The following is a 15,486-nucleotide window of genomic DNA, read 5'->3' on the forward strand; positions in this document are numbered from 1 at the left end:
CAACAAGGCCAGTGCATGAAACTGGGGAGCTATGTTGCATTCAACAAGCATGGCAATGCCCAAACTACTTGTACCTTGCTTGTGTGTCAATTGCATAGAGTTGTTTAATCACACTTTCCCATATTCTTGAGATTCACGAAGTGACACTAGGTCACAATAATACATGAGTGACACAAATCCTTGCATCCATGTCTATCGAGAGGCATGATTCATGCATGGTCATGGTTGATCCAGCATTAAAGAAGGCAAGTCTAAAAATAAATCATGAGTCAAAGTAAATCACAAATGATGGTTGATCTAGCACTAAAGAAGGCAAGTCTAAAAAGTATCGTACATATAAGCATTTGAATTATGCTTCAATTCGTGAAGAGATTGGAATTCAAACTCATTGAAAAATCCATCATGCATACATAAAAGTATATTGCCTAAGTTATTTATTTTTGTTGTTTCTTAGATTTAAGTGAGAAGGTAAAAGAAAGCTTCATGTGTTGTTTATGTGGCCCTCTTCTATTGACCTTAAGTAGACAATATCATTGTTTTGACCTTTAAAGTTCATTTTGTTTCCATTTTTTTAAGTGAAAGTCTCTTGCTAAAATAAAAAGTTTATTGTGTGGCTTGCTTATGCCAACAGCCTGGATAAGATCATGCATGAAATTTTTGGATGATGTGAAGTATGACTTTTGTTAGGTCGTCTGGCTTGCTTTATTCTAACTAGCTATGTGGGCCAATTATGTTGGCCTTGATCAACCCCCAAAGAAATTAGGTGTGGTAGTTACATATATATTCAATGAGAGTGTAGTTGTTAGCCTCAATGCACACGTAGTTGATGTGGTATATCATGTTACATTACAAAGGGTGCCATTTGCAATCAATTAGTAGTCCGTCAAATAAAATGGAAGATTATTCTTAAAGAATATGCACATGGCAAGGTAAAAATATTCAATATGATTTTGTAGAACTGTACACCTTAGAGACTATTATATAAAACCAACTATAAAGTTGCGCTTATCCTTGGAATGTAACATAATACTTCTTAACAAAGATTTGTAGGTTCTTTCTATCCAAAATTTTACAAAAACCGACAGATTTAGCCATGACAAAGGTTCAGTCTTGCAAGCAAGATGTTGTGCACCTAAAAATGCACGTGAATCTAGCAAGGAACTCCATATAAAATACACGCAACAATGAAAACAAAAAAGCGCTGTAAGCAAAGCTTATGATTGACCTGAGTTCAAGCACATACTGGAAAATGTCAATTTTTACTAAGCCAACTACAGGATAACTTTGCGTCTTCCTAAAATTGAGCTAAAGAATGAACAAATAAATAATTGGATGCGTTACTCTTTCATGATAGCATTCCACATCCACCACAAATAGTTGGATCTGACGAATCTGTAAAAGAGATCTGCTGACAGAGAAAAGTTATTGAGATTTCTTTAACTGGACCAGTTAAGTCTTAACAACTCTATACATACTCTTACCAGTCAAGCACAAAAGCTTCATAAAATCATCACTAAAGCTTGTTCACACTATTTTCAGAATCTCTTTTTATTTGCAGTTTTTGTCAGCCACACCTACATACAGGTACTCAACGCAGATCCAATTGACCATCACCAATGCTCTGGCATATAGGTAGGTATATTAAAATTCATTAATAACAACTCCAAATTTTCCCCGTTTCAAACTCAGGAAACAAGGCTAGCTGCAAAAACCCCGAATATGTCATTCTCAAGCGAATAATAAAAATATCAAAACCCCCCACGAACTGGCAGCCTGCCTCGATGTGCGTCATTTCATTTTAGAACAAAAGATGGGTATAAGAAATATCCCCCAACAAAAATTATACATTACATCTCAATGACTCAAAACCAAGATACCATGGACAGTACAGCTAAAGTTCCCGTACTCAACTTGAAGGCAATAATATTTTAGGGAGTCGATCACACACAAGATTCAGTTCATGACCAATACTGATTTAGCCCCCCGTCCTCAATTTTCAGACCGAGAGTGCACGTACAGTTACCGCGGGTACAAAACCATGCACAGCAGAGGTTAAGTTAATCTGGAAAACAAGATACGTTTCAAGACCAGCACAGATGAAGTCCCTTAATTTCGGGAGTATGATTCACATGTAAAACAACAGATTTCAAAAACATTTGAAGGCCAGAGTGATTTTGGAAGAGGGACTCCTTTATGGCTCATTAGTATGTCGACTAACGATGGTGAAGAAGCTTGCATGAAGGCTACAGTATCTCTAAAAAAGAAGAGCTCAACACCCATAGGATTTGGCAAAAAAATACCACTGTTGAATAACACTGCAAAATCCATATCACTGCAAAAACTCCATAAGGAGCAGATGGACACACAACAACCAGCCAATTCCAAAACAGCACAAACAGTTTTATTTTGGCGCAGACGTGTATTTGCTACTGCAAATTACAGCTATTAAACAGGGCTTTGCTTCCACTGCCCATGGCGGGGGGAAGCCAACGTGGGCCTTCAACTTGCAAGCAGCACGCACTCACAAGAGAGCTACCGAAAAAAAGCAGTGTTTTGCACATTCATTAGGCCTTGTGCGTATGATTCCTGATATATGGTTCCATGCTAGAATTGCAGGCAGAAGATATGATGATTCATACGCTGCTGGACAAACCTTTCTGCCTATGACCCTCTCTCAAGCTGTAACTTCAGTTGTTCTTGTTTCAGACGGCACTCTTTCTCCATAAGCTGCAACTTCTGGCAGTAAATCTCCAACTCCTGTGCCTGTAGTTCATAGTGCTTCAACTGGAAGGCTTGATCTTCAGGAGAGAGCTGGAAATCTAAAGATTCGCCAATTCTGAAGGGTGGCATGCTCAACGCACCTATTCCTGTCAAACCCATTACATTCATATGCCTAGTCTTGTCTGCAGTTGCCTTCAATGCATTTTCAAAAACAGACATTGCTTTGGTCAGCCATTCTTCTAGCATCTTCTTTGACCATTCTTGCATCTCCAGAAGCGCAGCCCTATTCCCATCTTGCAGAAGCTTGAGCATATCGGCAGATTTGCCATCTGCTTTAACACTCACACCAGCATTCCTTGGCAAAAGCGCAACATCCAAGGAAGTTTTATTTCCATCATCCAAGACTTCAGTAGCATCTTCATGCTTGTTCCTTTGATCTAACTCCATGGGCGAAGACGTGACTCCGTTCCCTTCCAGTTCCTCTGTGCCATCACTTTCCTCGTCTGATTCCTCAGGCTCACTGCTTTTCTTCTTTGATTGCTTACCCCTAGAGAGATCCGGTTCCTTCTTTCCTTTGATCAGACCTACATTGGCACTTGCAACAACCGGCTTAACTGGTTCCTCATTTTCCTCATCCGCCTCCTCATTATCCTGAATTTTGCCCGCATGTGCCTTATCCCAAATTTGGTTCCACATATTAAACAGAACCTCGTCATTATGATTCCTGTGTTTGTAAGGTTTCTGCGATTCTTTCATCTTTTCTAACATCGAATTGTATCTCGTCTTCATCCGCTTGACCTTCTCACACAGCTGTTCCTTGCTCCATTCTGTTTCCAATTTACCATCAAGTTGTCCACTCAGTTGAGCCCAGAAATCGTCATTCTTCTTAGTAGGAATTTCGGCACCAGACTTCACATGATTTAAAAGTTCCGAAGACAAAGAGATTTCCTCCTTCGGTGTCCAGGTCTGAACCTTCTTGGGCTTCAGCGGTGACAAAGGCTCCTTGATAACATCAGCTTCCAACTGCTTGGGCTTCTGAGGTGATACGGGCTCCTTAACATCATCAGCTTCAGACTGCTTATGGCCCTTCTTTTCATGCTTATTGCCGCTCTCTAATCTAGCTCCTTTCTTCTCCGAGCCATTCTCCAACCAGCTAGCTCTTAAATGGGTTTGCAGATGTGAATCGCTGATTTCCTCGGTCTTTTGCTTAGACGACTTTTTTGCCCTTTCCTTACCTGTGTCATGACTGAGCAACTTTTCTCTGTGTGCCTCTATGTCGCCATTCTGAACAGACATGGGTTTCTGCTTGCCTGCCTTAGAATTCGATTGTAAAGGTGTTTTCTGCTCTCCACTATTCACAATTTCAGTATTGTCTTTCTTACGCTTTCTAACGTGACCTTTGTCGTTCAAATCCTCCTCTCTATCTCTCTTCAAAGCCTCCGCCTTACCTTTCTTCGCAGATTGTTCGCTTTTCTGCGGCTTTTGCCCCGAAGGCGGAGCAGCAGCAGCTTTCTTCGCACTTCCATTCGTCGAGGCGCTCCGCTTTTCAGACAAGAGATGGCCAATGGACATGGGAGGAGCACCCTGCGACGGGGAATCACTCTCCGACTCAGAGTCGTAGCCAGAGGAATCAGGAGCCTGATGGGTCTCTGGAGCAGGTGTGCTGATGGCCGCCTTGGGGTCGGAATCAGGTTCCGACTCGTCATCGGTGGAGTACTCAGAGCTGGAAGCGGGGGCAGCTTTGGAGGGCAAGCTCTGAGGATGGTCTGAATCAGAATCTTCACCACTAGAGCCACTTTCGTCGGAATCGGAGGAAGGAAGGGACTGAGGCAGGGGCTTACGTCTGTCCATAGCTAGACAAGCAGAGGAGGAGGATCAAGCTATCAACAAGAACGAGAAGAAGAAGAAGATGGTGAAGAAGAAGCAGAGAGTCTTGAAGAAGAAAAAGATGATGAAGAAGCAAGGAGGTTTCTAGGGCTTTAGGGATTTGTCACAAGCATCTAATGGTGGGTTTAAAAATGGTTTACACTTTTTTAATAACATCGCATTGGTTGGCATCTCTTGGTCATGGTGCTAGCTAGGGGTGTCACACCACCCGCCCGGCCGCCCCGTTCTTGACATCGGTTGTGAAGATGCATCTTCCCACTTGGATGAAAATGGGCCTACATTGTGTTTGCAAAAAAGTTTGCGCCTGGTCTATGAGGTTGCCCATCCAATGCACACAGCTGGAATTCACACGGCCCTGCAAAGTGATCTCACTTGGGATTGAACCCGTGCCCTGAGCTCAAGGTGGTCCATCTTTCCACTCAGCCAATCAAATATTGATGTATAAAACTTTTATGCTAGGAGGTGTTAACCACCACGCCTGTGGTAGGGACCCATGCCCCTATATTTAAGTTTGTGCGTGGTGTTGCGGATGTTATAGAGGAGTGACAGGTCCCCTTCTTTTAGGTCCTTGTTCTTGAGATTGCAATCAAACCATTTTTTGCACCTTGTCTTCTCCACTCGAAGGCAATATGCTGCGCGCAATCTTGTCTCATCTAGCCGTTCAAGATCGATTAGGCACTCAGCTAAAGCATTTTCAGTGAGCCTTTCCTTAACTGCGCGACTACGTATTCCATCGACATAACTACCTCTACCCCGAAGGCTAAGCTGAAGGGAGTGTAGTTGGTTGCCACTTTGTATGATGTTCGGTAGGCCCACAATGCTGCGATGAGTTTGTGCTCCCAATCGGTACGCAGTCTCAGTACAACTGGTTTCAACTGTACAAGTGTGATCATGCAGCACATTTTGTTTGAGCATTTAGCTAGGCCATTTGCTAATATGGCATGGATTTCCTATGTATGATCATGAATTCGCTAGTCAGGATCGCTATTGTTTCATTGAGGAAATGGGTTCCTCAATTGTTGACTATCTTGTTAGTGTGTATTGTTTTGAGTGCTATTTTGAGTGTAGTGGATATTAGTCTATCCCTTCTTTTAGCAACAATATACAAAAATTATTACCTTTTATTCTTCATTTCTCATCGACTATCCTTTGTTCCTGTCCATGGCTATGGTGGTTGGGCTCGGGTGATGTTTGTCTTATTTGGCTAATGGTGGTGGTTGAGATCGACTATTGTTGTCTTCAAGAGGCTATTCATTGGTTGTTTCTTGTTCATATGTTTCATTGGCCCTTTTGCTAACTTCAATGCATGAAGCTTCTTTGGATGGATTTTCTTCAACCTTTTGTTGGATTTGATGGGATTGTCACTACTTTGTTTGTTGAATGGCAAACCCAAGCCTCTTGTTTGAAGTCACCATATCTACCACCAATTATTGTTAGATGTACTAGCATATAGACTTGTGGCATAGCCTTAGGGGGTGTAGTCTGACCTTGCAACATTCATATCATAGAATCTTCCTAATCATACAAGGTGCAAATCTTTCATTACACAGTCACCTCCAAGAATAAATATAACTCAAAATGGAAATCTCGATTCTATTTTGGTGCAAAGCTCATCAAATCATTTTTTGTATAATAGTAGAATTGTTGTGCGATCATTAAGATCAAAATCTCCTCAAAGGTACACCTTTTCTACCACTATTGACTCATCACTCCACGGCCAATATACATTCTACCATTATCCACAAGCATTTTTTAGTGTAAAAAAGAGAACTCTTAAACACTAAACCTCGAAAAAGCCAGTGACCAAAGCAATACACGCTATTAGATGAGGATCCTTTGTCTCTTGACAACTCATTCGAAGCCCTAAAGCTAATTAGGTTTTCAATATCACAAAGCTTGATAGTTCTCATACTCTTTCATATCATAGAATCAAGAGGTCCTTTCTTTGCTCTAGTTAACATAGACATAGATTATCTCTTATTTTGTATTCATGCAAGGCAATATATGTATGAAACACAGACCTATATCTTATTTTGTAATGTGTATATGTGCAAGGGTTCATACCTTATCTATGCTAGTATCCCCAAAGTTTTTATTTCAACTCACTTGTTCCATTTCTTATGTTTCCCTTATGCTATTTTTGTTGCTTCCTCTTCCTAGGACTCTCAACCATTTCCCTTATGTTTCTCTTATGCTATTTTGTCACTTCATCTTCCTAAGACTCTCACTCATTTTATAAATTAGTCCCTTGGAAATTTCACTCTATCCAACCATATTTTTTATTTCTTTGCCATTCTCTAACACTTAACTATACTTAAAGCCAACATAGAATCTTTGAAGCAAAAATTTATCCTTTCATATGTAGGTTAAATTTCTTGCCTTTTTACTTTCAAAAACCATAACTGGCCGAGTTTAAATTTGATGGGTTCCAAGTTCAACTTTGGTCAAAAGTTTAGATGTTGAGCATTTTAGAAACAAAGTGGGTTGAGGGGTTGTTATTTCTTATGAAGTTAAAACGAGGTGGATGTTTTCTATTTTACCCATTTTACTGAACTTTAGTTTAGAATCAAAGGCTTGGTAAATGGCTATACTCTCACTTGTGTATAAACCCTTACTGTCCTTTTAGCCCCCTCATTCATAGGTGCAGGTTGAGTTCATCCACTTGAGGGATCTTACTGAGAATCAGATCCTCCTTGTCTCTATTCCACCCCCCTTCTTGTCTCGCTCTATCTTCTAAATGGCTCATCCCTCAAAGTTTAAAACGTGTGGGCCTTCTACAAATTGTTCAAAAAAACAAGCAAGCTACATACATAATACAAGTTCATTTTTTCAAATCTAGATGGGAATTTCAAGTTTTCAAACCCAAAAGAATTTATTTCCTAGATTCAAACTAGCCTTCAAAGTTTTTAGGATGACAAACTTCACTAGTAGGTTTCTCTATGTGTGAAAGGTAAAAGCAAGTTTTTTGCTCGAAAGAGTAGTTGGAACCACCCAAGGAGTGTTTTTATTTTGGAAGTTAGGGCTAAAAGCCAATGACATAGCGTAAAAAGGGTGACTGACCTTGGTAACATACACACGCATCCTAGTAACCATCATAGTAGGTCCCAACAACTATCTAGCATTAGTTTCCACACTTTCCAAAGGGGCAACCTTTAGCATTACTTACAAGAGTGATCATGAGATATAGGATATGAGCCACAAAATCCACACTAACATCAATTTGATGAAAAACCCTCATATTTCTAGCTTTTCATATTGCAAGGAGCATTGCACCACTAAGATACAAGCAAATGGAGCAAGATCATGAGACATCTCACCAATGACCACATCCTTCTTGCACTTCCACATGATGGAAAAAGTCACTAAACACAATCATGCATTCCAAATCCATGTGCCAAAGGCCCCCTACATAGGTTTCACAAATGAATAAGAGATTTAGAGAAGGATGATATGTAGGTAGCCTACTTTCACATTTTCTTTTCATGGCCTCGCATAAAGCCAAGTCGTCAAATTAATATCACTCATTTGGATGTTGATCCAAGGGTCGATGTTTGCTTTTTTTAGTACATGTTCTCGTGGGTCGGTTCTTTTTTGTGTGGCTATCATGCTTTTGAGAAAGCTTTGTGCCTTTGCTTTTTGGTGCTTTCATCATGCCCATGTTTTGAGGCATCTCAGGTTCTATTTTCAGTAGCGGTCATTATCGCGAGACCATGATTTCTTGAGCATACCTTATGCAGATCACTCTGGTTGCAGTTTGAGCCATGTGTGCTCATATGAAGTGTCCTACATGAGTTACATCTCCATTGTCATGGCTCTTTTCATATCATTGATTGTTATTTTGTCTTTTTTTATTCATATTGTTGATTGTCATGGCTGTCTTTTCATTATTAGATGCTTTTTCTCTTTTTGTTTGTTTGTTTTTTCAAACATGTGACGTTCCCCCTAGCTTGCATTACCATCATTTTGTAAGGTCGAAGGTCAATGCATAACACCATTTTTTAAAAAGTTTTTATGCATTGATTGACCTTTGCCCTTACAAAACGTTGCTCCTAGCTTGCATTACCATCGTTTTGGAACTTGTTGGCTTGTATTAGGGGTTGGTCAACCCCAAAGAAAAGACCAACGATACATAAAAGTCAACAACATAGAAGGGGGAACACTACTTGAAATCTATGTTGCAGTGCAGCTGATTCCAAACATCTATAGATCTCCAAGAGAATCCTAGGCCCTTCAAACTAGTCATCAAGGTTCTTTTCATTAGAGCAACAATGCAAACCCCACAACCATCCGACCCACCCTCAACATCAAAGGCTACCTCAAATAGCTTACTCCCCTCAGATACAATAAGGCCATAGCCACGATTGATGATAGACCTTATAGGTCCCCAACTAATACCAACCTCCAACTTACCTTGCATTGGGATCAATGCATTGATCAAATCCACTATATTGTGCCTTCCATTTGAGTTAAAAGCACCAAATTCAACGGCACTTTCTAGAGTATAAATTTTACCTTCCCACCACCTACCAAATTTTGAATGTCTACCAATCTCTTTGATCACCACCCTTTGCCATGCCTCATGCACCATCTCTCATTTAGGCTCACTAATTCTCTATCCAACACCACCACCTTATACATCGCCTAAGCATAAAGCTTCCTCAATGAGTGACCTAGACTTAGAATCCATTGGTTGACCACCCAATTATGGTTTGCTACATAGTTAGCAAACCACATAATTGTGGTTGACCACCACAATTATGGTTTGCTACATAGTTAGCAAGCCACAAATCTAAGGCACATTGCATGACCTCCCCAAATTGGCATCAACTCATCCTGCTTTGACCCAAACTCTACTCTGAGAGCATTGAAAGATTTCCAGTCATCCAACCAACCTAGCGCCATGACCTTACACCTTTCCTCAATAACTTCCTTGCTTTAGGTAAGTTTAACATTGCTAAAGTCCTATGTTTCCTAGTAATAACCATGCTCCACCAAATATTCTCCAATAGGCTTGCATAATCGAGTAGGCCTTTCCTACCCTTCCACTACAAGTATGGCCAATAGATTTCCATGCAACAATTAAACATGCAACCAGGTCTAAACCTACAACTTGCAATAGCAGCATTGGTATACTATACCAATTCAAATGACTCTAAGAGCCAACCTGCACACTCTTTCCATAATCTATGTACCATTTAACAATATCAACCAAAGGCACATTACATTAATATTTGCATAAACATTAGCCATGCATTTTGACAAAATATGAAGAGGGGAGAGGAGAAGAGTGGAGATGAGGAGAGAGAGCACAGCTAGAGAGCACACCACAAATGACTAATTGTACACTAGATTTAGTTGAAAATGTAGAATATACAAACCATTTAGGGTTAGGGTTAGGGCATCTAACTCTTTCCTTTATAACACTCTATATGTATTAGTGCTATTCACATGTAATCACATGATGTTGAGCGTGATCTCTCAACACCTTTTGGCCTGAGGAGCAAGTGAAATAAATGGCAATCTAGATATTTAGCATGTTCTTGAAAGTATCCCTGCCTCTTACAAACCCATTTTGTTCTATGTTCACAACTATCATACATATATCCTGGATCCTCAAGACCATGGACTTTGCCATAATCTTATAAGAAGTGTTCAACATTATGATTGGATGCAAATGACCCACCACAATTCTACTCTAGGCTTGTTTTATACAATCCCAAAATGTCAAAAAGAAACTCCACCTTTAGTCCATCAAGACCGTGTGTCTTCTCCTTTTCCAAGGCTTCCCACAACACCTACTTAGAAAGAGGCCTAGCAAGGCCCACATATTGCAACATACAATCCATATTGGAGAGCACACCTACAGCTTCTCTTCCCACTCTTCGTCTAGCATAGTTAGTTCTCTCGGAATTTTGCCTAGCTTCCTACTAAAAACCTCTGCAATATGCCAAAATTCCATAACAAGTTGACCATGCTTGTCTTTCACATGGTCTACTAATTCTCTAGTATGCTTCCTTTTGATAGCCTAGAAGAGTACATGCAAAGGGTAACCTTGAGCTAGCCGCTTAAGTCTACCTCAGCCTTGTCATAATCCAACACCTTGAAAGCCTCCTGTAATTCCACAATCAACGACTCCAAAATGGGGTCCCTCTAGACACACGTAAGAGCTGAGTACATCATTCCTCTAATAATGACCAAATGCTCACCTCTAGCTCCATGCCACTTTATGATCCTTATCATACTTCATAGCTTGATCCCATCTTACGCGCAAACTATTAGATTTCATTTTGAGTGCTCACAATGTGGGCACAAACCCCTTAAGCACAACTTTTTATCAAATTTAAAAAACAGGATGTGCTTAGGCCTACCCAATGAAGCAAAGGAAGAAAACCATGGTTTAACATGTTGATGGTTAAAAATTCTAGAGTTGTAGCCCAGCCTTCATCCACCAACCATCCTGAGGGCATAAAAACAATTTATTCTCCCATCGTGAAAACCTAAGCCCTACATTTGTTATTCCACAAAAAACCCCCTCAATACCTCTGGATCAATTTTAGCACAATCAACTAACTCCCAATCTAGGACGAAGTCCTCCCACTTTAGATTCCCAAATAGTATAGTCTCTATGTGCATGAGACCTATCGGAACATCATTCCATCATGTTTCAATGCGCACCTAGTAATCAATTCTAATTTACCATCTATCCCCTATGAAGGTTCCAACAAATTCGAATCCACCAACCCTCCCAAGAGCATAAAACCAATTTATCCTTCCATCTTGAAAATCTAAGCCCCTACATTTGTTATTCCACAAAAACTCCCTCAATACCTCTAGATCAAATTTAGCACAATCAACTAACTCCCAATCTAGGATGAAATCCTCCCACTCCTTGAATTCCCAAATAGTATAGTCTCTATGTGCATGAGACCTATCAAAACATCAGTCCAACATGTTTCAATGCCCACCGAGTAATCAATTCTAACTTACCATGCGTTCCCTATGAGGTTCCAACAAATTTGAATACGCAATCTTGATTGCTAAGAAGTGGCCATTTGGATCCATAAAAAAATTTGCACCAAAAAGCAGCTCCTGACCAAACCACCATGCCTCCCTCTATGAGGACAATTTACGAGCACTTAAAAGCCCAAATTATGCACAATTACTAGAAGAAGTCCCCACATGACCTATGAGAACATCATTCCATCTGTTTTAATGCCCACCTAGTAATCAAATCTAACTTACCATCCATTCCTTATGAAGGTTCCAACATACTCGAATATGCAACCTTGATCGCTAAGAAGTGGCCCTCTGGATCCATAAACAATTCTATACCAAAACTCAGCTCCTCAACAAGACCACCATGCCTCCCTTGCCTCTATCAAGATAATTTACAAGCACTTGAAAGCCCAAATTATGCACATTTATTAGAAGAAGTCCTCCTCCCCACATTTTATATACTCTAACAACATTAGCATCCTGGATCACCTTGATACAACCATGTTCATTCTCCTTGCTACAACAACTTTTTAGACTCCATGAGATACAAACACTAATGACTCTTGTAATCTACTATCCCCCACGACCCACCACATACTTTTTGAGAGCGATTCTCTTTCCCGCTCGCTAAATTGCGAGCCACTTCCTTTAATCCTTTGGGCATTGTCCTATCCATTGTTATGTATTTTTTATCTCCCCAAGGGGCTTCTTTTGTTGAGCTTCATCGAATACTCCCTCACGATGATATGTTGCCAGTAATTCTTCATCCATGCCAACCTCAAAAAGACAAACAGACAAAGATAAGTCCATGCTACCAAGCCCATTCTCTAAACCCTGATCCACCCCCCCTTCCTATGAACATCCCCTTCCCAAGACATCATCGACCACCCTTCACAGGAGCAGAATCCAAGTCCACGACTTTCCCCTTCTTGCATACCACCTTTCGCTCCCCCTCAACCAAGTCTTTCGGGGTCCAAAATTTGTTGATGCTGTACCTATCACATCCATAAACTGTCCAACCGCCTCCCTAGCTTTTGGTTTAGCAATTTTCAAGGTCGTTCCTACTGCGCTCACGATCCCAACAATCCACCCCTCACAGGCAACAACTTTATGCACCTCCTAGCCTACCAAACTATCATTCTACAAAATATGCATAGCCTTCTAAATTGCCTCCCTATTGCAACTTCATCTGACAATTTGAAGCACAATGACCTTTCTCTTTTAGATAAGTAGCTATCTAGAAAGACCACAACTGTAATCTACTCAGTGTGAACCAATCCATCTACAACCTTGATATCCTATTGATTCAGCAACTCCTGGACTAGATTCTAGAGTATCCAGCAAGCTCTTTATTGCTCCAACAGGGGACTTTCTAGATTGAGGAATGAGGAAAAATATTTTGAGAGCACATGCAAGATATTCGAGGGCATCACCCAACCATAATGGAGGTTTCATACTGGGCATTAGTGGTAGAGATATTCATCCACACCAAAGGAGGGAGAGGAATCACCAACACCGCAGCCCAACAAACATAAATGGACAACCCACAAGATCGTGGCGTATCGGCCCATACATATATTGCATAGGGAAAAACCCTTGCCCAAGAATCAGGCTTCAAAGCCATCTGAGGGAACCCCACGTTCAAACTCCAAAATTTTTTAAAGATCTCCAAACAAAGGCACTCGACCAATGAAAACAAATACACACCCCCTCGAACTAGTTTTCCCAACTTTGTCCATCGGAACCTCATAGCAATGAGAGTGCTTGTGACCAACTTCCTGCCATCCCTTCGACTTAGATTCGTGGGCTCTTTGAGAGATATCAACATGCAATAAAGTCCTAGCTTCCTCCTCAAAAAGCTTTGAGAATCGACTACGAAGCTGCTTTGTACCATAATCCACATAAGACGACAAACAATTGTTAGAGGCGACAACGGTCTCATCTTTACTTTACCTCAGCCATCATCTCTTCGACATCAATCCCCTTGGACATCAGTCCTACCACCATTTACAACTCTAGATCCTCCAAATGGGTATGTTGTTTCTCACTCTTGGGCTATGGAGAGGAAGGCCGCCTGCCAATCCACTAGCCAGCATAACTTGACCAGTGCTCGAGAAAAGTGCTTTTGAGCTTTTGAAATCAAAGGTAATCTTAAGATTTCACTGAGATTAAAATATAAAAATCTCTCAAAAGTATACAATTATTGGGGTTTGTAACTAAAATATATAAATTCCATCCTTTAAAATTAAAGGAAACCTTCAATTCCAACCAAGATTTTTTGGTTTCAACAAGGAATTTTATATGCTCATCCAGTTTTTGTGAGGACTCTTCCCTCTAACTTCTACACTCCTCCTCCAACATATACCGTAAAAACACCAACTTGAGAGAATATGCCAATATTTTAACTGCCATTGCTTTATATTTTTCTTTTTTTTCCATTGCTTATCTTAGGATCTCAATCAATTCTAATTTGTTTGGGTTGTGTTGAGCTGTGGCTATAAAGCTTCATGCACATTCAAAGATCTCAACAATCCAAAGACATAATCTATCTCAAGCAGTCCTCCCCCCATGGTTCTCTCTACAGCTGTGTGCGCAAACAAACATTCTTCATAGGGTCCGATGGACTTGAAGTTAACATGTGCCCTTGATGTGACAGGTAACTTTCTTATCGGATTGCTTTCCAAAGCATGCATGTGCGTGACTAACTCTCTCTCTTTCTCTCACCCTAGGCACATGATGTCACGTTCTTCAATGCAGAGATGCACATGTGTGTAGTTTGATGCATAAATTGAGAAACATTGGCCCTCCAAATGGGGTGGAAGGAGTGCCGTGTACTTTTGCTATTGACAAATCTACAATGCTCTTGCAACCCACAAACCACATATGAATGCCTAATGCCTCATGCACACATTCCATGCATACGAGAGGCCACAACCTCTCATGCCTCTTGGGATCCATCCCTTGGGCATACCCCATTATTCTACCCTTAGCCTATGACACTTTATGCCTATCATTTATTAGTGCACCCATGCATTCCTACCCATTCCTATCCTAGGACCTACATGTGTGAGTGCACCATTTATATTAATCAATTAACATATCCAATACATTATCCATATGGCATTTAACCATTTATACCTACCTAGCCTACCTTCTAATTATTACATTTGATCCTTCTAGCCTAACTACAGAATCGTGTCATGACATGCCCTCTTGCTTGGGACATAGATGTCCTCATCTATTAGGTATTCTTCTTTGTCTTCATGGTCTTTAGCACTCATTAGGTTCCTATATAAACTTCCATACAACAACTTCAATCTTTCATCTTCATATTTGGTACTCCTGCCAAACAAGTCCAACATTAGTATATTCCTTTAAATCAAATTTCCAATAAATCAGTAAGAAAGACATAGTATTTATCTTTCATGTTGTGTTATCCATGTACTCCTTTACTTTGGACATTCCTACAAAGACTAATTCGAATTTATCCATCAGGGTTAGTAGGAATCCATTTCCATTCTACTTTTCTATTCCAATAAGATACTATTTTCTAATCTCTCTCTCTCATATGCATGCATTGGTCCAAGTTCCAAGTTCCAAGTGACCAGTTTGGAACCATTAGTTTTAGGTTGATCACACTTAAAACTTACAAGATAGGCCTAACTTACAGAATCAAGATCACTAGATCTTGCATGAGTACTCATTCTAGACCACCAGGAAAAATTGTGGATCCACCCATAGTCATGTGTCCATGACTTACCAATTACTTGAAATCTCTCTAAGGTCACCAGACCTTACTAAGCGCTTACATATCCACCACCTATGACCATGTATAGCACCCTCTTGCTTGGGAAGAGTCCAAGTAGTACCTTGGCTCATCAA

At 40.4% G+C, this 15,486-nt stretch overlaps 1 protein-coding gene across 1 annotated transcript; it reads right to left on the reverse strand.

Moving 5' to 3' along the window:
• Nucleotides 1-2,176: 2,176 nt before the first annotated feature.
• Nucleotides 2,177-4,707, reverse strand: LOC147881094 (uncharacterized). The gene has a single exon (XM_087370108.1). The coding sequence runs from the start codon at nucleotides 4,570-4,572 to the stop codon at nucleotides 2,662-2,664; it is 1,911 nt and encodes a 636-aa protein (XP_087226234.1). The 5' UTR covers nucleotides 4,573-4,707; the 3' UTR covers nucleotides 2,177-2,661.
• Between the last annotated feature and the right edge of the window lie 10,779 nt (nucleotides 4,708-15,486).

This window comes from Dipteris shenzhenensis, chromosome 31 (genome assembly GCF_047967505.1).
Source record: "Dipteris shenzhenensis isolate YYH24624 ecotype China chromosome 31, Dip_SZ_1.0, whole genome shotgun sequence".
Lineage (NCBI taxonomy): Eukaryota > Viridiplantae > Streptophyta > Polypodiopsida > Gleicheniales > Dipteridaceae > Dipteris > Dipteris shenzhenensis.